Raw genomic sequence first — 27,925 nt, forward strand, 5'->3', positions numbered from 1 at the left:
CCATTAAAATTCTGCCAAAATCTTGATGGGACTCCCTAGCCTTGAACATCAGCCAAGTGAGAAAAAGACAAATTCTGTTCTGACACCTTTTTTGATCAAAATGACCTTTTCAAATGCAGCTATACCTATATTTTGTCCCCTTAGCCACCCTGCTGTCCTTGAGAGTTCTCCCAGAGTTTAAGAAGAAAGCTGTATGGACCAGAGCATATGGTTGGTGAACAGTTTTACAGTAACCAGCAGCATTCTCAGCTGGATGAGGAAAACTGTATAAGTGGAAGAAGTTTTTCAGAATTCATGCCTGGGATTGCTGAGACATGATGCAGAGAGTTCAAGGTCATGAAAAGGTGGCCACATCGCTGACAGCTTGACACATGTCTCCTAAGAGAGGAGTGCATTGCTTTAGTACCTGGGCCAGTTGAGACTGAAACAGGAACTTGGATTTTCTTTATTTGGCTAGAGTTCAATGTGGAGATTTTCTCTGTGAAAACTTGAATAGATTATCTTCTCCCTGCTAAATTCCAGTAAAATAATCTTGTCAATTTTGTGCGTGTGACTTTTGTTTTAAGGCATGGGGGAAGGTGCCAGCACCACTTGGTGACAATGGCATTATGATCTATTTTCCATGAATCTCCATGAGGATATTCATTGACTCAATGAGTCAAACAAATTTCCTTATTGATAAAACACTCTCTTGGAACTGCTATACACATTTAAATAATAAGTATAACATTGAATATTAGCTAAATCAGATTCATTAATGGTGTCTATAATTTCCTTATGCTTTGTTCTCTTGAATGCAAGTGAAAGTTGCGATTCCAAATAGCTTTAGCCAAAGATTAGTTCACAAACTAAGAAATTTAAGAGTAGATCCCATCTGACACAGCTGCATCCAGTGAATCCAGTGATGCCATCAGGCTTTGTTCCTCTCAGGCTCATTCCTTGTAGCTGGCAAGATGTCTGCCAGTGGCCTCAAAGGGAAAGAAAGGTGTCTGCCCACATACAGCAGAAGCAACATGAGGAAGATTCTGGTTCAGACTGGATCCCTATACCCAGGGAGGTAGGTCACATGTGAGTCTCTGAGCAAGTATCTGGGCCCAGGGAGGTGGGGAATTCTAACTGTCCAGGCCTGGGTCATATGTCCACTCCTAAGTCTCTGGATAGAGAGGGGCCAAGGCAGACCCGCCCAAACCACCTGAACTGGGGTTCCTCCAGAAGAAAGATGATGGGGTGCTGGACTGGCAAAAAAATGACAGATATCTCCCCTGAAGATCAATTTTTTTAAATAAGTACAAATCTCTGTCTTAATCAGGGTGAGTAGTGGACTAACGTAAATGAAGGTTTGTGACAATATTCTCAAGGGTTGGATTTTATTCAATGGCTTGAGACTCAACCAGCATTTAAATTTTGGTCTGTTTGCTAATTACTCTTCTCACAGCCAGTATCAGGGCTCTGCGTTTAGCCAATCATATAAACGTACTGATGCATATATGGGATCATTGGAAGAAAAATTATGCCACTGAAATATGTACCTTTGTGTCTGTCATGCCATAGCACAGTGCCGGGTGCTGCTCAACCACCATGGAGCTTCTAGCATTCCCCTGTGGTCTGTACCTTCATGTTGTCACCAGTGTACTTGCCACTTAGGTTTAAAATAGCTTTACTAGTTTTGTTTTCCAAATATATTACTTCCTTAGAGGTTGGGCTAGAGGAAAATGAATTTGAAGGAAGCCAAGAAGATAGAAAATTTACTCTAGAAACCAGCTTCCCTCTCCTTCCCATCCATATATACTTGCTTATATTTCCTACTGATGAGAGGTTGAAATTCATCTAACATTCACTGCTAGGTGTCAGAAAACAGTTATAGAATATACACAAAAGGAAATGAGAAAGGTATTTAAATGCTTCACTACAAAAAAATAAGCACAATAGATGACAGTCATGCAGGAAACAAGGGACAAAACACCTATAAAGCAGACAGAAAACAAATATCAAAATGACAGAACAGTTGAGCTTTCAGTTGTATTATATTATTTAACTCTTGCAACAGTATCACAATGAGGCATTTTCTATTTTAAAATGGTGCAAACACAACTAGTAAGTGGCAGAGAACCCAATGCTCTTTCTATGCACCAGGCTCATCAGCTTCCCCTTTAAGATGAAAACTCCCACAGAGGATGAAACCTTATTCATCCTTAATGTAGATTGCTATAATCAAATAAAGAAACAACTCTGCCTCATATCCGTAGACCTCTGGAATTGAGAAGTTTAGGTCTGTAGTGTAAATGAGTAGGTCTTCATGGGTTGAAGGACTTCAGATTCCTGGGCCAGCTTGCAACGTGAATGGCAAACAGGAGTAGTGAAGGGGAAGTGAGCACTGAAGAACGACTCTTTTTTGAGTCAGCAGCCAGAGACTGCCAATGCCCAAGTAAAGGGGTGAAGAATCAGCCTAGTCTTCTAACCCCAAACTGCCCTTTTCAGTTCAGCCCAGTTTCTTCTCATTCAAACCTTTTCCCTGCTTCTGCCCTTGACAAGGAAACAGAAGAGTACAAAAGGGAGGAAATAAGATGTTTATTCTTTTTTCCGCAGCTCCTTCTTTTTATTTTGAGCAGCATTGAATATAAGATTTGTAGTATTTTCTTATTCATGGGAACCTCTAAAGATTCTAAATTCAAAACTCCAAAGGTTCTTGCATCTAAACATTCTAAGATATAGATCACCAGAATAATAAGACCTTTTCTCTTGCTATCTGTATGACCTCAGGTGAGAATTAAATTATGACCTTAGGATTTTTCAGTTTATTCTCCAGAAACCAGAAGTCCCTGCATTTTTAGGCCAGATGTTCCTAACTTTATGGAAAGTTTCCTTACAAGTCATCTTCTGTTAGTTTTTAAAAACGTTTAAGTGGCCAAGACAAATAGCATGCTGAGATGTACTAACAAATTAATGTGTGGGGTTTGAGCCCTGATAGGTTTCTCAGAACTATCTAAACACTCTGACTCTTGATTTGAAAAGTATACATTTGGAACAGATGTTGGGATCCATGCAAGTGCCTAAAATCCTCTTTGTGTTTTATTTGTAATGTAATGGCTCCATGGTAACCGAAAGGCTGTTAATAATCTTTTTTGAAGTTAATTGTGAGACATTAATGTCTCCAAAATGATTTTAACCAGAGATAGTGGTACTGTAATTATATAAGGAGTCAGATTTAAGGATTCAGTTACTATCTTGAAGTAACTTAGTAACGTTGAAAGCAAGCAGCAGTTTTAGAGGTTTAGCAAACACTTTAGTAAATTGCTGTTTTAGAAGAGAAATCAGATCATTTGGTAAAGAGATGGCGCCTTCATTAAAGCCTGAGGGTAGGTCCCTGTTTGGTCAGTTTGTATTTCTGACCCAACCAGCCTATTCATAGGAACCACTTCAAATGGAACTATGGGACAGAGTGTGGCTGGAACCATTCACATTCTTCATCACTTTTGTGGAAAGACACCCAACAGCATCATCTTCGTTTATGAATGTGTGTCATCACTGCTGTGGTCCTGGACGAGGTAACATGCTTTTATATTTTCTGCGGGAAATACTTTACTGTGATCCTGGAAACTCTAAAATCTCATCTTAAATGTATGATATATATATAGTATTTATAAAGTTGTGTGTTATGTATTTAATCTGTTAATCTTCATAAATACTAAAAACTTCTTTAAAACTACAACTTAGCTCATCTGATTCTTGTCAAACATAGGGAGCTTGTAAGATCATTTCCAGCTAAATTATTAAATATGAAACTGAATAAAAATGATTATTCACTGAGGTTTGGTTTTATTTTTTGGATGAAATGATCTACCTCACAAAGTAGCTGTAAGGGTTAAAATAAATAATACAAAAATATGGTTTATAAATTATAAAATGTTATTGAAATGTAATCACTTTTGTGTTTCACTGCAAATAAATAGCTATAATGCTTGAACACATTCTTGACATATGTGGGGACTTGGGAAGACAATGGAAGTGTATTAAGAAATTGTTCTTAACGATCAAAACATTCTAGAAGTAGCATGGTAAGATACTTATATAAGTTGAAAGAAAAACAAAACCAAAACTTATTAGTCTTCTAAATATAAGGTACCCTTTGAGATACAATTGAAATTCATTACCTAATTAAGCTGATAGATTTCTTGAAATATATTTCTAGATGCAGGGGTGGTTTTCTTTAAAGAGAGAGTTGCACACACAATTATAGGCATCTATTACGTGCCACTATACAAGTTTCTGGGGTACAATCTGAACAAAACGTGTTATCCCTGCTCTCATGGAACTTACGGTCAGAGAATATAAATCACCAAACCATCATGAAGTAAGAACAGAACATGTTATAAATGTCCTACTTCTGCAAAGCCCTTTATAATTTTCAAAAGTTTAATTTACCATATGTCATTTGGTCTTCATAATAACTTTAAACAGTTAAGGAAACTGGAACTCAGAGTCATTCAGTTAGTAAATACTGGAGCTTGATCTCAAATCAAACCTAGTGCTCTTAATTCCAGACCACATTATCTTTCACAAGACCCCATCACTCAGCTGAATACCATGAAGTAACAGTAGACACCTACATTTATGTGATGAAGTAAGGCATGTTTTTACTAATTGACTTTCATATGGAATTAACTAACCTTATTTTAGATGAGATTTAAAACTCCAGCTACCCTTAGCAAAAATAAACTAGTTAGTAATTCTTATTTGGCATGTTAAAAACATGTTCAGAACTACTATTTAAGGATTTTTAAAGCCATAAAAATTCATCTCTGTTGTGAAAACATTGGTGGCTTTTATATAAGTAGTTCTTATTAGCAGTTTTCTCTCTGTCCAAAGCTGAAATAATTTAGACTCAAAAGTAGTGGTTTTCAAACTTTTCTCTGCATGAGGCTCATTTGAGGACTCTATCAAAAGGTAGGATTCTGAGCTTATTCCCAGAGCTTCTGATTCAACTATCTTTAGTGGAGACCTGGAATCTGCGTTCTAAACAGGTGACCTTGTTAATTGTGGCTGTTGCTCCCTGAACATACAATCTGAACACTACCCTGTTGAAACATGTCATATCAACATTAGCATATATATAACTCAGACCGAGAAGAATATTAAAATTATCTGAACCAATGGGAAACATTATAATTATTACAAAGCAATAATAAATAAGTGGAAGATAGATACTGGGTAAAGGGAGATAATTTTTAGCATATTTTAAACTTAATTTTAAATCACTTTAACACTTTAGTATCATGAAATGTTTTCTCCATATATAAACTTAAATAATTGTAAGATTCTTTCTTTGGGGAAATATTTTGGACATTGAGATTATATCTATTTGTACTTCTGAAATAAATACGGATTCTCACATTTGACAACTTGCTCAAGGCGGGCAAAGTAAGGAATAGTTTAAAAAAAGAAAAACATTAACTTAGGGACCTTAGTGAGATGTAGTTACCATATTATTAGATTGAAATGTCTAGTTTTCAGCAAAAAAAAAAAAATAATAATAACAAGGCATGCAAATAAACAGGAAAGTATGCTCCTTTCAAATGAAAACAAAACAAAAACTATCTCTGAAAAAGACTTGATGGTGGATCCACTAAAGGCTGTACAACAACTGCCTTAAGGATGTTTTTTAAAGAACCAAAGAGCATGTGGAAAAAGTCAAAAAAAAAAAAAATGGATGAACAAAATGGTAGTATCAATACAGAGAATATCTAAGACGATACAAAAAAGAAATTCAGGAGCTGGAAAGTAAGATAATTGAAATGAAAAACTCACTAGAGGTATTCAAAGGCAGATTTGAGCAGCAGAAGAATCAGTATACATGTAAATAGGACAGTGGAAATTATTAGAGTCTGAGCAACAGAAAAAAAATTGGAAAAAAGTGAACAGCGTATAAGGATCTGTGGGACCCATCAAGCAGACCAACGTACACATTGTGAGGATCCCAGAAGGAAAAGAGAGAAAGAAAGGGGCAGAGAGAATATTTGAAGAACAGCCAGATAATGACCAACAAACTACAAGTAGAATGAATTCAAAGAGATCCACACAACTATCAAAAGCCAAAGACAAAGAGAGAATCTTTAAAATAGCATGAAAAAATCAATTCATCACATGTAAGTGTGATGAATATCAGATTTCTCATCAGAAACTTTGGAGGCCAGAATGCAGTGAGCTCCATATATTCAAAGTGTTAGGAAAAAAATATATCATCAACCACATTTCCTGTATTTGGCAAAACTGTTCTTCAGACGTGAGAGAGAAATTAAGACATCCCCAGATAAACAAAAGCTGATAGAGTATGTTACCACTAGACCTGCCCCTGCCAGAAATGCTAATAGGGGTCCTGCAGGCTGAAATGGAAAGACACTAAACAAAAACTCAAAGCCACATGAAGAAATAAAGATCTCAGTAAAGAAAAATACATGGGCAATGAGAAAATCTACTACTTTTTGTTTTCTACATAGAGACTGTTGCATTTTTAAAAATTGATTTTGGACACACAGTGTATATAATTTTGTGAAACTTAAAGAAGTGATTGACAGAGATATAAAGAGCAGAATTTTTGTATATTTTTGAAGTTCAGCTGGCATAAGTCCAAATTACCTTCAGGATATTAAATGTCACCCTATGGTAACCACAAAGAAAACAGCTACAGAATATACACAAAAGAACTGAGAAAGATACTTAAATGCTTCACTATAAAAAAGTAAACTGCACACAAAAGATGACAGTAATGCAGGAAATGAGGGACAAAGAAGCTACGCTATGTAGAAAACAAATAGCAAAATGACAGGAGTAATTTCCTCCTTATCAGTCAGCTTCAAAAAGGAGGAAAATTCTGACATATACAAAATGGATGAAACTTGAGGACATTATGCTAAGTGAAATAATCCAATTACAAAAGACAGATACTGTATGATTACATTTATATGAAGTACTTAGAGCAATCAAAATCATAGAGACAAAAAGTAGGTGGTTGCCAGGGACAGGGCAGATGGGAGAATAGGGAGCCATTGCTTAATGAGTATAGGATTTAAGTTTTGCAAGGTTAAAAAAAGTTCTGGAGATGGATAATGGTGATGGTTGCATAATATAAATTACTTAATACTACTGAACTGCACACTTAAGAATGATTAAGATGCGATATTTTATATTTTACAACAAAAAAAATTTCAGAAACAAGTTGTCTTAGATATGCTTTCAAAGTATCTAATGGTTCCTATTTCATCTATGTTACTTAAATTTGAGAAAGTAAGCCTTTGTCTACACTGTAGAAAATGAAATAGGGATTTGGTGAACATACAGTTAAGACAGATAGTCAAAGAAATCAACTTTGCGATCTTGGTAACATCCAATTAACCAGATAGTTACTGTCTTGACTTCACTATGTCTGGGTTTCTTAACCTGAGGAACATGTACTTAAGTGGAAAAAGAAATTACATCTTTTTTTCACTAACTGATAATGAAATTTAGTATTCCTTTCCATTATGGATATAGGCAACCAACCACAGTAGTATTAACAATTGTGTCGTCACCAAAGGAAATGGCAGATCTTTTTATGTTACAATTGTTGCAGATATCTCAAATTACTGTCAATACTCATTTCTATTTTAAAATAATTATAAATTCACTTGTTTCTTTTGGTTTTCAATTTTAAGAAGTTTTTAAGGTAATCTGGTTTAAAAAAATTAAAGCATTACTTAATAACGAAATTTTAATTTATTATAATGACCCAGTAAAGTGTAGTTTCTCTAATTTTCTCTTCATTTTAGTGATTGATTGTACATGTACTTCAGCAGTGTAAGTAGCCATCTTTATTGGGAGTGATTAAGATTAACCACCTAAAATTTGCAAAGCGTTTCTGTTCTCCTTGCACACTAAAGCTTTTAGTAACTTTTCTAAAATTTAGAAGATAACTATAAAAGTAGAAAAAAAATGTAGCTTTTTAAAAGGATAATTTTTTAAAATCCAAATATATTTATAAATATTTCAAGCAGCCTAATACTCAATTGTTTCTTTCCAAGTGTTTACTTTAGTGGAAATAAGTGACCCGTTTTTTAAATTACATTTTTATTAATCCATTCTCACATCACAATATTTTTAATACCTTTTTACATAGTTACTAGATAAGATCTTTATAATTCTTTACCAAAAATTGAGTGATACATCAATGATACAGCAATGACTATCAGTTATTCACACATTTTTTTTAGATATTCAAGGAAAGTATTTTTCAAAACTGTGAGAACATATGACTTACATTACAGTAACTAGCAATAATTCAGTAATAATCCAAAACATGGATTTTCCTTTTTAAAAAGTACTTACTATATTTTTATACCTTTTATCTTCCTGTAATGTATATGTGTGTCGTGATTTTTAAAATTAAAGAGAATACAGAATGGGGCATCATTTGTGTATTTGCTAAAGGTTTACTATTTTCATCAGGGTCTTCTCTTTTGAGCTAGAGTATCACTCCGTCACCCAGGCTGAAGTGCAATGGCTCAATCTCTGCTCACTGCAACCTCCACCTCCCAGGCTCAAGTGATTCTCATGCCCCCAGCCTCCCGTGTAGCTGGGATTACAGGCATGTGCCATCACGCCTGGCTAATTTTTGTATTTTTAGTAGAGATGGGGTTTCACCATGTTGGCCAGACTGGTCTTGAACTCCTGACCTCAAGTGATCTGCCCACCTCAGCCTCTCAAAGTGCTAGGATTACAGGTGTGAGCCACCATGCCTGGCCAGGGTCTTCTTTTAAGGCATCAAAGCCTAAATAACTTAAAAGATGTTAATGAATACATGACATTAATGAATACTCTATCAGAGCACTAGGGACTGAAATCCTGGTATCCCCCATTAAATTCACATATTAAAGATCTAATCTCCAGCGTGATGGCATTTGAAGCTGGAACCTTCATAAATGGGATTAGTATCTTTACAATAAGAAACAAGGGAGAGATGGTTTTTCCCTCTACCATGTGAGCATATAGCAAAAAGGCATCCATCTGCAAACCATGAAGAGGAATCAGCTAGCACCTTGGAACCTCATCAGGAACTTAATTGTCTAGCACCTTTATCTTGGACTTCCTTGCCTCGAGAACTGTGAGAAATATATTCGTTGTCTAAGCTACCCAGTTTATGGTATTTTGTTATAGCAGCCAAGCTAAGACAGCAATTAGTACCAAGAAGTACGGTGCTGCTATAACCAATACATAAAGATGTGGAAGCAGCATTGACATTAGGTAACAGAAGCTGGAAGAGTTTTGAGGTACTAGAGTACCTGGAAGAGTACTGGAAGAGTTTTGAGGGACTAGTTTTTTTGCTAGAAAAGGTCAATATTGCCATGAAGGGACTGATAGAGGTGATTTTGGTGAGGGCTCAAAGACAAGAAGGTGGGAGAGAAAGCCTCCATCTTCATAGAGAACACGTAAATCACCATGAATAAAATGTTGGTAGACATATGGACAATAAAGGCCATTCTGATGAAGTCTCAAATGAAAATGAGGAACCTGTTATGGGAAACTGGAAGAAAGGTGATCTTTGTTATAATATGCCAAAGAACTTGGATGATTGTGTTCATGTTCTAGTGTTCTGTGGAAAGTAAAATTGTGAGCCATGAAATTAGATATTAAACTGAAGAGATCTCCAACCAGTGTTGAACCAGTGCCTCGGTTTATCTTGACTGCTTAAAGTAAAATGTGACCAAAAATGAAGACAGACTTGTTAACCAAAACGGAACCAGAACTTAAAGATTTGGGAAATTATCAGTTTGTCTGCATTACAAAACGGTAAGAAAACATGTTTGGTAGAGAACACTAAGGGTGTAGCTGACCAGTCATCCAATTAGATTTGCGTGGGTGCGAACCACAGACCTAATCAGCCACCCTCGCAGGAACACTGCCAGTTTGTGTTGAAAGGAATGGAGATGGGACAGAATGAAGGAAGACTGTTGGACTTCTTGGATTTGGGACCATAGAGCTATTCAGCTGTAAATGTACACTATTCTTCAAGAAAAGGAGAGACTGACCTCAAACGGTGATTCAGAGGACATCAGGGGTACCTTCTCAGTTTCAAAAGGGGCAGTCATTGCCTTGGTTTCAACAGGCCTGACAGCTTCTGCCTGGTGATATAGGGGTCATCCTCCTCCAACATAGTCCTGGGGGCAATACCTCTGCCTCACTGGGTCTTGAAGCCAGAGTATCAGGCCAAAGAGGATTATTCCTAAGCCTGAGATCTCATGGTGTTTGCTTGCTAGGTTTTGGACTTGTTGGGGACCCATTACACCTTCCTTTTTTCCTGTTTCTTGCTTTGTGTGTCCCATCATTGTATTTTGGAAGCACATAACTTGTTTCATTTCACAGGTTCACAGCTGGAAAGGAATTTTGCCTCAGGATGAACTGTACCTTGAATCTCACTCACATCTGATTTAGATGAGACTTTGGACTTTAGCATTGAGGCAGGAATGAGTTAAGACTTTTAAGGCTGTTGAGATGGAATTTATGTATTTTGCATGTGAGGAGGACATGAATTTTGTAGGGCCAGGTACAGAATGCTATGGACTGAATCTTTGTGTTCCCCCAAAATTCATGTGTTAAGCCCTAACCTCCAATATGATGGTATTTGGAGGTGGAGCCATTGGGAGGTAATTAGGTCATGAGGGTAGAGCTCTCATGAATAGGATTAGTGCCATTATAAGAGACACAAGAGAGTTGATCTCTCTGTCTCATGTGAGGACACAGAAGGACATCTATCTGCAAACTGGGAAGAGGGCCCTCACCAGGAACTGCATTAGCTAGTGCCTTGATCCTGAGTGGAATTCCCGGCCTCCAGAACTGTCAGAAGCGTTGCTGTTGTTTAAGCCATTTGGTTTATGGTGTTCTACTTATAGCAACTTGAGCTAAGATATAGGGCTTGGAAAGATACTTAATTTTCTAAACATATCTAATGTTTAGGGTGAGTATTGAATTATTAGCTCTGAAGACAGAAATCTGTCTATAAAATATGTTATTCTAGGCAACTGTGGAATATCTTTTCCGTCCCTCCCCTCCTACAGATCTATTTGGGAACTCAGAAGTGAAAAAGAATACATGTAATTTAGGTTATCAAGTTTGGTTTCTTAATTTAATTGAATCTATTGCAGTTAATCTCCTATTTCTCATTAAACTTACAGGAAAATAATCAGACTACATACAATGTAAGTGTAACTTGTATAAAATCCAAATGAAGCAGGAATTTTGGTGAAGCAGGGTATGGAGAATATATATGTCTTAAAAATACAATGTGTGAAAAACATAGCCTGTTATGTCTACAGTTTTGGGGGTATGTGCAATCATTTCATGTAATGGATTTTTATCAAACATAAGGTATTTTTCCACCAGAATACTTCCTGTGTTGTATTTACTCCGGTTGAATCCACAGCCTGTCTTTTCTCATGTCACACTGGAATGCTGTACTTCACATTTTCTTTTTTTTAATGGGAAAGATTCCGAGGATGTCTCTTCTTTCTGAGTATAGATGACTGTAGGTAAAATACATGCCTAATATGGAGAAAGAAGTTGCAAAAGTAAGTAACGTTAACTATTTCTCTGGAAGGAACAATGAGTTTAAAATACAGTCAGAGTGCTGCCCGAATCCAGGGAGAAGACACTTGCAAGGGAGATGTGAGAAGGAATGCTTAAAGAAGTGTCCAGATTTTATGCAGAAAGAGAGGTAAATAAAACTCTTCTATCCTACTTTTTTTGATGCAAGGAATTGTCTTCCTTTCTTTAGCATAGCTCTCTCCACCTCCCTCTAAAGTTTCACATTTTTGTCTTTTCTCTCTATATGTTGTTCTTATGTTTGATATCTGCTACCTTCTAGAGATAATCATTATTTTGGGGATTTGTGAAGGTTAGAACTGGGAAAACAAAAATTTAATAGTGAAAGTTTTTTCCCCAATTTCCTGGAAAATGATTAGGTTTAATGATCAAATTTATTCAAGGGTAAGTTTTTGTTCCATACATTTTTCTTGAGTCTCTAACACCGACTTCCATTTGCCTGATAGGAAATGCTAGCTTGAAAAGCAAAACAAACAAGAAACAAAATGGATATAAATGGAAAAATCAGAAATAGCCAGTTCTTCTTAGTTTGACATCTAGGTTTTATTTGTAGATACCTGTGCACATGGTCAAAACTTCTATATCTCATACATAATGCAGCTATGTTTTCTGATAGTAAAATTGTTCTTATTTGTACAGTGAAAGGGAAATATATGATCCCATGATGCCCGGCAAAAAGCATTATAACCTCCAGGGGCTTCACTAACAAGATCTAGTTCATCATGTCAGGCTTCCTCTTTGGTCTCTCCCATGTTTACCAACCTGTATATTAAGGTAGATGGCAAGCACTAACCAAAAAGCACAGGAAAAATGCAAAAACAAGACCAAAAAAGTCACTTACCTATAAAGAGCATCATGAGATATATTTTCAGCACATATGGGAAATAGATGGATAAGTCAAAGGGCAGCTTGGTGGAATAAGTGCCAAATGATTCAAAATAAGGCAGCGATTGATAGATGGCAAATGCTGTTAAAAAAGAAAAGCATCATGAAGGTTTTCCTCAAGTTGTTACAGGGATGTGTATATATGTCTTCATAGTTGTAGGATATTTTGAATTTGATAATGACAGTTTTGTAATAGTTGCTGAATCTTTTTGCTAAACCTAGTTTAATATAGAAATCTGCAAAATGATTAAGTTGGCAAGTTGGCTTACAGCAGTATGACTTATTGAATGTTTGTCCATGGTATACTTTATCGTGCCTACAGAGGAAGAATTTACAATGTTTTTTAAAATGTTATCTCAAAATACATTTGTCCACCTAGCCACAAATAGGGGTGATAGACAGATGAACTTGGAAAATGGTGCATATATTTTCCTCTTAAGAGTTGCACAACATGTATTAACATAGTAGAGATTGTGAGAAATTCTGCAATAAAAAAAAAAAAAAATACCAGTTAACCTTTCCTCAATCTAACTGGCCTTAGAATATCTGCTTCTTCCTCCTTAACCACCAGTTGTACTTAATAAGTATTTTGAAGAACTCTATGAGAAATGCTGGCCTAAATTATTTTGAGGGAGGGAGCTGGTATCAGGTAAAAAAAGATGAAAGTTTGGTAACATTGTATCCCATATATAGATATTTTTGGTAACATTTCATGGAATGAAATGGTAATATGCTAACATTATGTAAGATGTTATCATTAGGGTAAGCTGGGTGAAGGGTACATGGGAATGGTGTACTATTGTTGCAATTCTTATGGGTCAAAATTATCCCTACATAAAAAGTGTTTTAAAAGAGAACGATGAAGAAAAGGCAGGAGTTCACAACTGTTAGAGCCGAGTGGAGGTATGAGTAGCATCATTACAGGATCTGCCACTGACACCAAACATGCAGTTTAAGGTTAACACAGGCTGCACCTATGTCTCTAGCATTTTATCAGTATAATTAGTTGATCTGGTTATTTACATAAGCTTTGTTTTTATCTTATATTTGTCAGATGGGAAATTATAGTCATTAAAAATTAGTAAAGTTATCAAAAGTTTAATAGGTTTATTTAACTGTGTAGTTTTATACTTTGGGACATCTAACATACAGAAACATATAAAGATAAAATTTCAATTACCTGTATTCCACCAGCCAGAGTTAATCATTATTGACATTTTTGTCATATATATCTCTAGACTATTTTCTGCATATACCTTATTTTGTAATTGCAAGAATAAGTTTATGAAGTGAATAAAAGAATAAGGGTTGTATGGCAACCATATAAGAACATGGCTTTCCTAGAAAGGAAAAGGATTCAAATTATGGAATAACAAGAATGCAAAAGTTTCCTATACATTTATCCATCCCTTATTCCTAGGAAGGGATTAGTTATATTTCTACCTTATTATTTTATATATTCTTTTATATGTGATTAACTTTTAATTGGCAAATCATAATTGTATACATATATGAAGCACAATGTGATGTTTTGATATATGTGTACAATGTGGAATGATTAAATCAAGCTAATTAACACATCCATCACCTCACTCATTTCTTTGTGGTGAGATTTGAAATTTACTCTTAGCTATTTTGAAATATACATTATTAAGTACAGTCACCCTGCTGTGCATTAGATCTCAAAAATGTATTCCTTCTAACAAACTTTGTACCCTTTGATCAACAACTCCCCATTTCCTTTCTATATTCTCTACAGTACTATGATGTAATAAAGACATGTACATGATATTTCAATGAGAGGTAATTTGATTCTTAAAGAATGGACAATCAGGTTTTATTTGTGGATTTCAAGACAATTATTCTCTAGATCCATTTGGCATAGTCTATTCCAAAATTAATAATTCTTCCTTTTGAATCAAAACAAACTTAGAAATTCTAACACGATTTACAATAACTTAAGCTCTTTTTATCTGCTCATCAGTAGATAGAAAATACATGTTTTTGTTTTATAACTGGCTTTTATATACTTTGTCAATGTCATCATTTTATGTTAAATCTATGTCCTTATGTTTTTCCCTTAGTTACCTTAACATGCTTTCTTATTTTATGCCTTCAATTTTCAAAACTTTAATCATGTCTTACAGAATGCTCCTTACCAGTCTACCAAATCCATTGCAGAAGAAACCATATGTCCTCCAAATATCCTCAAACTCTGCAAACTGATGCTCTGAATGATTTGATCTTAAGTTTTAGGTTTATATTTAGGCTATATAATTAGCCTACTCATATTATATTCAATAATTCATTCTGTGTTTATTGAGCATATATACTGGTGCATAAGAGGAAGGAAGGAAGCAAAGAAACAAGACACAGACATCCTTTTACCCCCACGGAGCTTAAAGTCTAGTCAAGGAAATGGACATTAATCAAAGAATCATACAAATGTGTAATTATGCTGAGATAAGCCCTATAAGACAGCAGCCCCCAACTTTTTTGGCACCAGGTACTGGTTTTCTAGAAGACAATTTTTCCACAGACCGGAGGAAGAAAGCTGATTTCAGGATGGTTCAAGCACACGACATTTATTGTGTACTTTATTTGTATTATTATTACATTGTAATAAATAACAAAATAATTATACAACTCGCCATAATGTAGAATCAGTGGGAGCCCTGAGCTTATTTTCCTGCAACTAGATGGTCTCATCTGGGGGTGATGGGAGACAGTGAAAGATCATCAGGCATTAGATTCTCATAAGGATCATGCAACCCAGATCCCCATGCACAGTTCACAATAGGGTTTGTGCTCCGATAAGAATCTGATGCCTCCACTGATCTGACAGGAGGTAGAGCTCAGGCGATAATGTGGGTGATGGTGAGTGGCCATAAATACAGATGAAGCTTCACCTGCTAGCCCACTGCTCACCTCCTGCTATGCGGCCTGGTTCTTAATGGGCCACAGACCGGGATCATAGCCCAGGTTGGGGGCCCCTGCTATAAAAAGATTCATGATGCTGTACCCAGGGGAACTCAGTTGAGGAAGTCAGGGATTGCCTCCCTCAGAAAATGATGATTAATCTCAAGGTAGAGTTAACTAGTTGCTGAGAGAGGGTAGGATACATGGTAAATGGTAAGTGGGAAAGAGTCTCACCAGAGGGAACTGAATTTCTGTGCATTAAAAGTTAAAAATCATAGACTCTCTAAATGTTAACCTCTTTTTGGTGAGTAAGCAGACTCTGAAAGGTTAAATGAGTTACCCAAAACTCATACAGTGAGTTAATGAAGGGAAGGACTCAGATGCCGTTGCTTTCTGTCCAGTATTTTGTCTACTGTGCAGAGCTGCTTCCCTCTTCAACTTTGCCTCTTTGCATCAAGGGAAATATGCCAGGAAAGATACATTGAGTGAGCTAAGCATTCGCAAAAATAGTAATTTAATCATCAAAAACTTTAGTGAACCATTATAACTAGATGGCTTTTGTCAGTAAGGAATACAGCAAGTCACTCTTTTCTTACCTTCAGCGAGAACACACAAAGGATAAATTGGCATCCATAGGGTTTGACTGAGCCATGTCAAGACAGCATAGGATATTCCTATGACTGATAACATGCTATAAGTGTACCTGAAAAGAGATGAAAAGCTCATAAACATCATTTTCTGCTAATACCTAGGAAATAGGAGAAATGACTGTACTGTGTACAGAGATACAACTGGAAAGTGTGCAAATTATGTATTTTATTTCCTATAATTTAAGCAAGAGATTTTTTTTAAATGGGGGAAAGGGTCCATATCAATCTGGCTTGTCTCATGGGGTAGATCATGAATAATTATAAAGCTAAACAGAGCAAGTAAGTCTTACTCCCTCCTCAGAAAAATACAGTAATAAATTTCCTTGATTAGTGACTTCAATTTCATTAAAAACCAAGCCCATTTTTTGCACCAAGCAGCTAGGTTTTTTAATGACAGACATACTTGTAAATAGCTCAGGAATTCATTTAAAAATAAAATGTGACTTCCAAATCTTTATTTGGCAATTCTGCTTCTGCAGGTGTACTATCTATGTGATCAATTAAAGAACTGGCCTTGGGAGCTGATTCGGGTATAGTAGGGAGCTTTAAGCCTACCACTGTGATGTAATAGATTAAGTAGTCTACATTGTGTTTTATTTCTTTGAATAGGACACTGGTTATTAGGCTTGAGCATATATCAGAATCACCTAGATGGCATGTTAAAACACAAATTGCTGGACCCTAATCCAAAGTTTCTGATCCAATGGAACTGTGGTACACCCCAGACTTTGTATTAACAAGTTCCAGGTGATGCTGATGCCACTGGTCTAGGGACCACACTTTGAGAACTACTGATATAGACAGACAATAAATACATATGACAAAACCACCCAAACAACCTTGAAAACATGAATGGGGAAGAGTAAATCTCTCTCATTCCAGGACCTGAATTCCGCCCCTCAGAGACAATAGCCAATGTCAGTTTCTTAGGTATTCTTTCAGAAATGTTTTTGCATTTACATATCTATGTGCATATTTACTATATAAAATATATACCAGCAGTGGAGGACCTCACTGAACATAGCATATAATCAAGTTTTTGATCTTTACCAATCAAAGTGAAAAATGGTATCTCATCTTTTTCCCCTCATATTAGAAGAGTAGGTAAGCATCTTTTCATGTTTAAAAGCCACTTTTGGCCAGCCTTTGTAGCTCACTCCTGTAATCCCAGCACTTTGGCAGGCGAAGCCAGGCAGATGACCTGAGGTCCGGGGTTCAAGACCAGCCTGGCCAACATGGCGAATCCCCATCTATACTAAAGATATAAAAATTAGCCGGGCATGGTGGCAGGTGCCTGTAATCCCAGCTACTCAGGAGGCTGAGGCAGGAGCATCACTTGAATCCAGGAGGCGGAGGTTGTGGTGAGCTGAGATCGCGCCACTGGACTCCAGCCTGGGTGAGAGAGCAAGACTCCATCTCAAAAAAAAAAAAAAAAAGCCACTTATGATGAGGTCCAATTTATCTTTTTTTCTTTTGTTGTGTTTCTGGTATCATATCTTATAATCCACCGCCAAATCTAGTAATCAAGATTTACTCCTATATTTTTTTCAAAGAGTTTCATAGTTTTTCCACTTATATGTGAGTGGTGACTTCATTTTTTGTGTGTGTATATCCAGTTGTCCCAGCACCATTTGTTAAAAAAGACTATTCTTTCCCCATCGAATGGTCTTGGCATTGTCAAAAATTAATTGACCAAAAATGTGTGAGAGTTTATCTTTAGACTATCGATTTTAGTCCCTGATTTATCCTTACACAATACCACATTTAATTATTGCTTTGTAGTAAGTTTTGAAATGGGAAAGAGTGAGTCCTTCAACCATATTCTTCTAAGATTGTTTTGGCTATTCTGAGTTCCTTGAATTTAAATATGAGTTTTAGGATCATCTTCTCAATTTCTGCAATGAAGTTATCTGGGTTCTAATAGGGATTACACTGAATCTGCAGATCAGTTTGGGGAATACTGCCATCTGAACAATATTAAGTTTTCAAGTTGTGTGGGATGTCCTTTCATTTATTTAGATATTTAATTTTTTCAACAATGCTTTCTCAACAATGTATAAATTCTGTGCATCTTTTGTTAAGTTTATTCCTCAGTACTTTATTCTTTTTGATGCTGCTATAACCAGAATTGTATTCTTGATTTGATTTTGTGGTAGTTAATTGCAAATGTATAAAAAATAATTCATTTTTACATACTGATAATTTTTTATCAAGATATCATCTGCCAATAGAGATCGTTTTACTTGTTGCTTTCCAGCCTACATGCCTTTTATACCATTTTGTTTGTTTTCTGTTCTGTCTTATTGCCATGGATAGAACTTCCAGCACAATGATGAATATAAGTGGCAAGTGTGGATGCCCTTGTCCTGTTCCTGCGTGTTAGGAGGAAGGCATCAGTCTTTCATCATTAACTATCATATTAGTATGAATTTTTCATAGATACTTTTTTCAGGCTGAGGAAATTTCTTGCTCATTTCTTTAGGAAAAATAATTATAGGGTAGAGTGGGAAGATAAGTTTACCCCCATTTTACAGAGGAAAATAAAAGTTTCTAAAAGTTAGGTGCCTTGGAATTTCACTCCTAGGTATAAGGGAAATGAAAACATGTGCACACAAAAGCTTGTATATGGATGTTCATGGCAGTATTCCTCATGGCCAAACAGTAGAAAACACCCAAATGTCCATCAACTGATAACTGGATACACAGAAAGTGGTAAATCAATGCAATAGAATATTACTCAGCCCAAAAAGCAGTGAAGTACTGACACATGCCACAACACAAAGGAACCTTGAAAACATTATGCTAGGTAAAAGAAGCCTGTTACAAAAGGCCACAGATTGGATGATTCCATTTATATGAAATTTCCAGGATAGGCAATCTATAGAGACAGCATATGCGTGGTTTCCAGGGGCTTGGGGAAGAAGGGAGTGGGTACTCCTCATACTGCTACTCCCTCCTCATACTGCTACTGGGTATTAGGTTTCTTTTAGAGATGATAAAAATGTTCTAGGATAGTAGTGATTGCACATCTCTTTGGATATACTAAAACTCACAAATTTTGTATTTTAAAAGGGTGAACTTTATGGTATATAAACTATATCTCAATAAAGTTGTTATTAAAATAAGAAAGGTTAAGTGATTTGCCTAACATCACTTAGCAAGTAAGTAGTGGAGGTGGGTTTCATCCAGAGAGATCTTCTACCTTCATATTCAAAAGTCTTCCTATGACAGCATGCTACTTCTTTCAGTGCAAATGTTTTGTTCTCCAATGTATTTATTGAGCTTCTCTGAGACTGAAAGAGTAAGCATACCCAAGAGTAACATACTAGAAAGCTTCAATCCCAAATGATGTTCCATTGTCTCATGAATAGAAGTTACGGGCTACAAAAGTCCATGAAGTTTGCCCCAAGTCCACTAAACTATCAATTCAAAAATGAGAAATTACTAATTTATATACATAATTAAATTCATTTTACTTCAACAAAAGATTTCATTCTGATTCACTCTAGGACTCACCTTATTATTTAAACATATTTTAATCCAGTTAAGTTATTGAAAATATAATAAAATTACATACCCTTGGCTAAAAAACAAACTAGGGCTCTTGTGTTACCTCTCCAAATCCAGATCTCTCAAGTGGGAGGGACAATTCTCATTTGTGAAAGCTGACCTAGCATTTAGGACACCTCCCCAGAGTGAGGTGTAAGCACTCACTGAGCAAAGGGGACTGTTTTACACCACCACTTGTAGAGGTAAGACTAGGCACATCTCACTGCAAAGTTTTAGAATTAGCAGAAAAAGGACTTAAGTTAGTCATTTAAACCCACTGGAATTGTAAATGAATGTGGGAGTGCATTTTCTTCCTGAAAGGCCCTATATTTAAAAGATTTTTGAATGCACAGAAACTAACTGTAAATTCTGGTGATATAATAAAAGACCTGCTTTGCTTATTAAAGCAACTGTACTAAAGCAACTGTGAGGAATGCCTTCGTTAGGAAACAGCTGAGGGTTATTCCAAGTTGGTTTTATGCCAAGCCTTCTGCAGAAACCTGAATGTGCTGATTTACTGTTGTAATACCATGGTAGGTTTTCATTATCTTTGATATGCCCATTATGGAGAACACTAAAAATACATTTCCATATCAAGATAAAATAATTTGAAAACGGGATATGTTTTCCTGTAGTACCGAGTAACCAAATATAAGCAGCTAGTACTGGTTTCACTGCAGAAAGCAATTTAGCCTTGTTTTAAGACATTATTTTACCTTCTTACCTAACCATATCCAATAGATTCCAAAAGATGAATAAAACACACACCACATATTTCCCTTGGACTTCCTCTTGACTGGTGATCACCACAAAAAGGATGATTATTCTCTCTGTGAGCTAACAAAGAAACAGCAAAGTCAGAAATTAGGATCATCTGTTAGGCTATGTAGGTAATTTTCTAATTTTAAAAACCAGATCTCCTTTCAAAAGTATACTTTAGCTGGAAATATGTATACTAAATTGTTAATAATGCCTCCCTCTGAGAGAGTAGGGTTATGGCTGAATTTCAGTTCCTCATTTGTCTGTATTTTACAAATAATATATAATGAATGAAAAAATGACATATATTTTATGTGAATCAGGATATTTCCTTTCTTCTTGCCACATGCATGTGTTTCTATTCACTTTGACAAGGCTTTATTGAGTGTCCACTGTGTGTCAGATGCCAAAATGAAAACACAGTCTTTGCTCCAGAGAGGGTAGCAGTGGTGGGAGAACTGAACAATAGCACAGTGTGTGCTAGATATGGGAGCACATGTGAGCAAGATACTTTCTGCCTAGAGAAACAATGCAAAGAGATTAATGAAGACAGGCTACATTTCTTTTCATCCAAGTTGGATCTTGAAAAATGAGTAAGAGTTTGTCAGGTAGACTGGATATGAGAGAGGGCATCCTAGGCAAAGGCAGTAGCCTGAGCAAAGAGGCATAGGTGTGAAAATGTAGGGTGCCCAGGGGAGTAATGTGAACCACTGGGGGGATAGAGGGGAGGGTGCATACAAGGGAATAAAAGGAGATGAAATTGAAAACATGTTTGGAGCTGGGTTATGAAGGGTTTTGAATGACAGGCTGAGAAATTTCAATTCCATCCAATAGAGAAACTATTGTAGCCTTTTTTTTTTTTTTTTTTTTTTTTTTTTTCAGTAGGGGAGTAATATAATCCTAACCCTTATAAGCTAGTGGAAAATGAAAAGAATTCAATATATTCCAAGTCAGCATTTACAGATCATTGAGACTTCACACATTTTTGGCTAGCCTCAAAAAATAAAAAAATACATTCCTTTTTCCCAACCTAAAGTGCCTTCTTACATTATATTAATATATCCTGTACATTTTGTATTTTGTGTGTTTTTAATAGAATGTTTTACTTGCTCTTAATGGTCAAAGGAAAATATACTTAAGATTGAAGAGTCAAATTCGCAGTAAAGAGGGGAATGATTTATATTTTTCTTTATTTTTAAAGTGGATCAAGGAGAAAAGACTGGGATAACCTGTGACTTAGCATTTATAGGCTGCTAGTCCTGGAAAATCACCTAGTGCATAGAAATCCAAGATTTGCCAACAGCGGGCCACATGATCAGAAATCCACGTGTATAAGCTATATCAGCATGTTTATGACATGACTACAGTGGTGAGTCAAGAGGGTCTATGCTTGGCTAAGGGAAATTAGATATGATTCAAACCTTAGTCAAACTATGGAAGCCATCTACATAGCTGTTTTTTCTTTTTTCATCCTTTCTTTATAATATAATACTCTATTGATTTAGTTTCTATAATAAATTCTACTGAACTGCAATTATAATTACTGAACAATCCAACCTTGATGTCATGACACCTCTCAGCCTTCAGATACACAATCATAGCAGCAAACAAGTTCTTAGGCTCTACCTCTCTTATATTTGATCAGTGCTTGGTAATTAGGAAAACCTAGTTTTTGCTAGAAATCTCAGGAGATACACATACATGAATGGATACATGAATAAAATACAGATTTCTAATTACATGGCTGACTACTGAAAAATCTTAGACACCTCTCAATAAGATGATCTCTAGGGTCTCCTCTAAATAAAACATTCTGATACTAGCCCAGCCCCACCTTTTTAGAAATAAGGAATATGGGAACAGACCTGGAAACATATATATATATATATATATATCCGAAGTCTCCTGGTTTCCAGAGTTGTAAGCTATCCGTGATGTCAGGTCACCCCTTAATTGAAGAGGACAGAGGGGAAAATCTCCTAAAAGGGAGAGACTGGAGCTGCATGATGAAACTCACCCTGTTGAAAATCATCACTTCACTGTGGCAAGGTAGCAATAAAATCCCAGCTGCACAGAAAGCAGCAACAGGATGGCCCCCGCAAACCAAACCACAAAACACATACACACACGAGTGAAGACTCCTTCTATATTCGGTGTCAATGTAATTAGTTAACAAATCATCTGATGGTTATTTAACTCTAACTTGACCATTCAATGGCAATACAATGTGGAAATTTAGGCAGAGATGTTCTTAAATTGAAATAAAGCTTTTATTGTTTAGTTTGTGCCAGGTTCCAAATATACACTATCTCACTTTATCTCCATAATGACCCTAAGAAGTAGGTGCTATTATTGTTATATGCATTTTACAAAAGACATGCATTTTACTAACTGAAAGTGACTTACTTACAAGTCTAGAATCAACATCTAGACAATACAACTTCAAATTCCTGAAATACTAAGACTCTTTCACCATTGTTACTTGATATGAGTTACTCCATCACCTAGTATCCAAGTTATCGCCTATTCTTTAAAAAAGCTTCTCCTTAAAAATTAAGCCTTAAAACAAGAGCCTCCTTGATTTTCTTAACACCAAAACAATTTTGAAGAAAAGGCTTTTAAAATTTATCAGTCTTCTTTAATATGACCATTTGGCCAGTTATTTAGAGCTTGACACTTGGAAGAATTTAGCCTTTTGTAATTTTTAACAAATCCTATGAAAATATGACTAATTACTAGAGAATGATCTCGTTTAGTACAACTCAAATAGGTAGAGTAAAAGGTATAGTAAATATCCTACAACTTGGGTTAAATTAAACATGGTGATAATGTCATCTACTCAAAAGTGTGATAACTATGTAATAAAAATGCTGGGCATTTTAAAGTTCTATTTGGGAATCCTCAACTCTAGGTTGAGCAATAATTGAAACTAAGTTGTTACTTTACAAATGGCAGGTAGCACTTGATTTATAAGCTATGGGAGGGTAAAATGATACTTCAACTACAGGGAGAATTTCGAGAATCTTAAAATTAGTTTTAGTCTCAAAGAGCACTATTTTACTCAAATGAAAATCTAAACTCTCAATCCTCTGAACTTTTCTGAGAACTTCAGAAATCTATCTTTATATATTCAAAAACTACCAATTACATTCTTCTGTAAGACAAACGCATTTAAATCATTGTATTTGTTTCTTTATTCATCATTCAATAGATAATTATTGAGTGCACTGTTCTGTGTCCAAGGGGATACAGCTGTGAACAAGACCAAGCCCCTGCCTTCATGGTATTTATATTATACTTGGTGAAACACTAAACAAATGGTATAATAGTAGCATAATAGTTATATATGTTATAGATATATATAAATGTAGCATAATAGTTGAGAGCTCAAGAGCCAAATAGCTTAAATGTCTGCTATAATATTCAAAACCTATGTTACCTTGCATAATTTACTTCTGTGTTAAGTAATTATAGTAGAGATAATAATTACCATCTGTTGTTACATAGTAATTATTATATACAGGAAAAGGTTGTTGTAAAGATTAAATACGTTAATACATGTAAAGAACTAAGAAAAGTGTTTGACACACATAAAAGCCCAAATAAATATAAGCTATGATTAGGAAAATGAATATTTAAATATACTTTAATGTAGTGATTTACAGTGTATTTACAGGAAAACATTTTTCTATGTAGATAATGACTGTGAATTTAAAAAATTCAATCTCAGCATCTGTAAAATTATGCTAGGAATATAGCTTTGTACTTATCACACTGAAGAACTACATGGATCAAATGTGAAAAACAGAGGAAAAATCTAAAATCTTACCTACAGAGTGAATTGGACATGTAATTCACTCTCAGGAGGCTTCCAAATTTGGAGAATGTTACAACTCAACACTATCTTTGGTAGTTTCTTCTCTAACAATATAAGCCTATTCCAAGCTCAAAACTGGTGAGAAAAATCTATGTGATTTTAAAGGAAAGTCAGATTATTTAGTCTAGCAACACAAATAAGCACCTGCTTCACAGCTAAAAAGAAATTAGGGTAAAATCTGGCTTTTTGCCTAAAAGGGTTAAAGATACTTTCCTTTGGGAATTCCTTCATATTTGTTCTCTTAAGAGTATGTGACTGTGAAATCTTTAGAGGGATTTTTGACAAACAGATCCCTGCTTGCCCTGATCAGAAATAGAAGTGTTACTGGCAAATACAGAAACAGTTTATGTGATTTGGGCTCATAAATGGAATCTCTGTAAGCACAATAATTTAGGAGTATTCGTTTTTAGTGTTTTGGTTAAGAAATTTTAAAAATTGAGTAAAAATGTGTAAAATTAATACTGCAGGAGTATTTATTATGACACAGAGGGAAGGATGTGTAATTGAATCATTTTAATTCAATTATAAATGAAATATTTGCATGTAAAGCATTTCTCAAAAAGTGATGGAGTAATCCATTAAGGGTTTCCTATAGGGGATATCAGTCTAATGTTATGACACAAAGGTTAGTGTTGGCTATTTTCCCCTCTTCTTGAGTTGAAACATCCTAACGCAGTATAAATAAAAATCTCCTTCTCAGGCTTCTGTACAAGCAAACTGAACAAAGCCCCTCAAAATCAACATTTCAGGGTTGATAGTGATTCTGTACTATAAAAGTCAAGTTGTTTTGATTAAGTTTACTGAAATCAACTACTTTTCCAATTCAATATTTTTTACTAAGCTAATAAAGTATGCAAGCTAATTTGGGAGGAGGGGATTGGAGAAGGGAGATACCTAGTTTTCATTTATATTATAATTTCCTTTATGCTTCATTTTAAAAAGTAAGTATCAAAGTTTACTATATTTTCTTATATGATTTTTATTGTCGTGTAATTATTTCAAAAATTGGAAGTCTATAAATAGCTACGCTATGGTTTTGCCCTTTTTCCCTAAGTGTATAAAAAAATAAAATATGTCAGTTAAATGATTATTGTCTTTTGGTCAATCGTTTTTTTCCTTTCCTTTCGTATGTAATTTTAGAAATTCATAACGGTTTTTCCCTAGGTGTCAAAATAAAGATGTGCATGTAAAACATTTTAAAATGCACAGGGCAAACCAAATCCAGCAGCACATCAAAAAGCTTATCCACCATGATCAAGTGGGCTTCATCCCTGGGATGCAAGGCTGGTTCAACATACGCAAATCAATAAATGGAATCCATCATATAAACAGAACCAAAGACAAAAACCACATGATTATCTCAATAGATGCAGAAAAGGCCATTGACAAAATTCAACAGCCCTTCATGCTAAAAACTCTCCATAAGCTAGATATTGATGTATCTCAAAATACTAAGACATATCTCAAAATAATAAGAGCTATTTATGACAAACCCACAGCCAATATAATACTGAATGGGCAAAAACTGGAAGCATTCCCTTTGAAAACTGGCACAAGACAGGAATGCCCTCTCTCACCACTCCTATTCAACACAGTGTTGGAAGTTCTGGCCAGGGCAATCAGGCAGGAGAAAGAAATAAAGGGTATTCAATTAGGAAAAGAGGAAGTCAAATTGTCCCTGTTTGCAGATGACATGATTGTATATTTAGAAAACCCCATTATCTCAGCCCAAAATCTCCTTAAGCTGATAAGCAACTTCAGCAAAGTCTCAGGATACAAAATAAATGTGCAAAAATCACAAGCAGTCCTATACACCAATAACAGACAAACAGAGCCAAATCATGAGTGAAATCCCATTCACAATTGCTTCAAAGAGAAAAAATACCTAGGAATCCAACGTACAAGGGATGTGAAGGACCTCTTCAAGGAGGACTACAAACCACTGCTCAATGAAATAAAAGAGGACACAAACAAATGAAAGAACATTCCATGCTCATGGATAGGAAGAATCATGAAAATGATTCATGAAAAATCATGAAAATGGCCATACTGCCCAAGGTAATTTATAGATTCAATGCCATCACCATCAAGCTACCAATGACTTTCTTCACAGAATTGGAAAAAACTACTTTAAAGTTCACATGGAACCAAAAAAGAGCCCACATTACCAAGACAATCCTAAGCCAAAAGAACAAAGCTGGAGGCATCATGCTACCTGACTTCAAACTATACTACAAGGCTACAGTAACCAAAACAGCATGGTTGGTACCAAAACAGAGATATAGACAAATGGAACAGAACAGAGCCCTCAGAAATAATACCACACATCTACAACCATCTGATCTTTGATAAGCCTGACAAAAACAAGAAATTGGGAAAGGATTCCCTATTTAATAAATGGTGCTGGGTAAACTGGCTAGCCACATGTAGAAAGCTGAAACTGGATCCTTTCCTTACACCTTATACAAAAATTAATTCAAGATGGATTAAAGACTTAAATGTTACACCTAAAACCATAAAAACCCTAGAAGAACACCTAGGCAATACCACTCAGGACATAGGCATGGGCAAGGACTTCATGACTAAAACACCAAAAGCAATGGCAACAAAAGCCAAAATTGACAAATGAGATCTAATTAAACTAAAGAGCTTCTCTACAGCAAAAGAAACTACCATCAGAGTGAACAGGCAACCTACAGAATGGGAGAAAATTTTTACAATCTACGCATCTGACAAAGGGCCAATATCCAGAACCTACAAAGAACAAATTTACAAGAAAAAATCAAACAACCCCATCGAAAAGTGGGTGAAGGATATGAATGGACACTTCTCAAAAGAACATATTTATGTAGCCAAAAGACACATGAAAAAATGCTCATCATCACTGGCCATCAGAAAAATGAAAATCAAAACCACAATGAGATACCATCTCACACCAGTTAGAATGGCGATCATTAAAGTCAGGAAACAACAGGTGCTGGAGAGGATGTGGAGAAATAGGAACACTTTTACACTGCTGGTGGGACTGTAAACTAGTTTAACCATTGTGGAAGACAGTGTGGTGATTCTTCAAAGATCTAGAACTAGAAATACCACTTGACGCAGCAATCCCATTACTGGGTATATATCCAAAGGATTATAAATCATGCTGATATAAAGACACATGCACACGTATGTTTGTTGAGGCACTATTCACAATAGCAAAGACTTGGAACCAACCCAAATGCCCATCAATGACAGACTGGATTAAGAAAATGTGGCACATACACACCATGGAATACTACGCAGCCATAAAAAAGGATGAGTTCATGTCCTTTGTAGGGACATGGATGAAGCTGTAAATGCTCATTCTAAGCAAACTATTGCAAGGATAGAAAACTGAACACCACATGTTCTCACTCATAGGTGAGAAGTGAACAATGAGATCGCTTGAACACAGGATGGGGAACATCACACACCAGGGCCTGTTGTGGGGTGCGGGGAGTGGGGAGGAATAGCATTAGTAGATATACCTAATGTAAATGACGAGTTAATGGATGCAGCACACCAACATGGCACATGTATACATATGTAACAAAAATGCACATTGTGCACATGTACCCTAGAACTTAAGGTATAATAAAAAAAAAATAAAAAAATAAATGCACAGGAAACAAAA

At 35.7% G+C, this 27,925-nt stretch overlaps 2 protein-coding genes across 8 annotated transcripts in view; one reads left to right on the forward strand and one right to left on the reverse strand.

Annotated features, from left to right (window-relative positions):
• FOCAD (focadhesin) overlaps positions 1–3,796 on the forward strand; it is a 315,881-nt gene extending 312,085 nt beyond the window's left edge. For all 5 annotated transcript variants that reach the window (XM_017949827.3, XM_021927475.2, XM_031654276.1 and 2 more), the window contains one exon: positions 145–3,796. In XM_017949827.3, coding sequence (XP_017805316.2) covers positions 145–218 — 74 coding nt within the window. In that variant the 3' untranslated portion in view covers positions 219–3,796. The remainder of the gene's footprint in view (positions 1–144) is intronic.
• A 4,287-nt stretch (positions 3,797–8,083) lies between these two features.
• HACD4 (3-hydroxyacyl-CoA dehydratase 4) overlaps positions 8,084–27,925 on the reverse strand; it is a 28,520-nt gene continuing 8,678 nt past the window's right edge. For 2 of the 3 annotated variants that reach the window (XM_003911669.5, XM_017949825.3), the window contains exons 4-7: positions 20,356–20,468; positions 16,029–16,135; positions 12,470–12,595; positions 8,084–11,568 (exon numbers count right to left, since the gene is read on the reverse strand). In XM_003911669.5, the coding sequence (XP_003911718.1) occupies positions 11,486–11,568; positions 12,470–12,595; positions 16,029–16,135; positions 20,356–20,468 (429 nt within the window). In that variant the 3' untranslated portion in view covers positions 8,084–11,485. Of the gene's footprint in view, positions 11,569–12,469; positions 12,596–15,164; positions 15,218–15,772; positions 15,879–16,028; positions 16,136–20,355; positions 20,469–27,925 lie in introns of all 3 variants that reach the window. The other variant, XM_017949826.3, reaches the window with a different exon arrangement.

This window comes from Papio anubis, chromosome 13, assembly GCF_008728515.1.
Source record: "Papio anubis isolate 15944 chromosome 13, Panubis1.0, whole genome shotgun sequence".
Taxonomy (NCBI): Eukaryota; Metazoa; Chordata; class Mammalia; order Primates; family Cercopithecidae; genus Papio; species Papio anubis.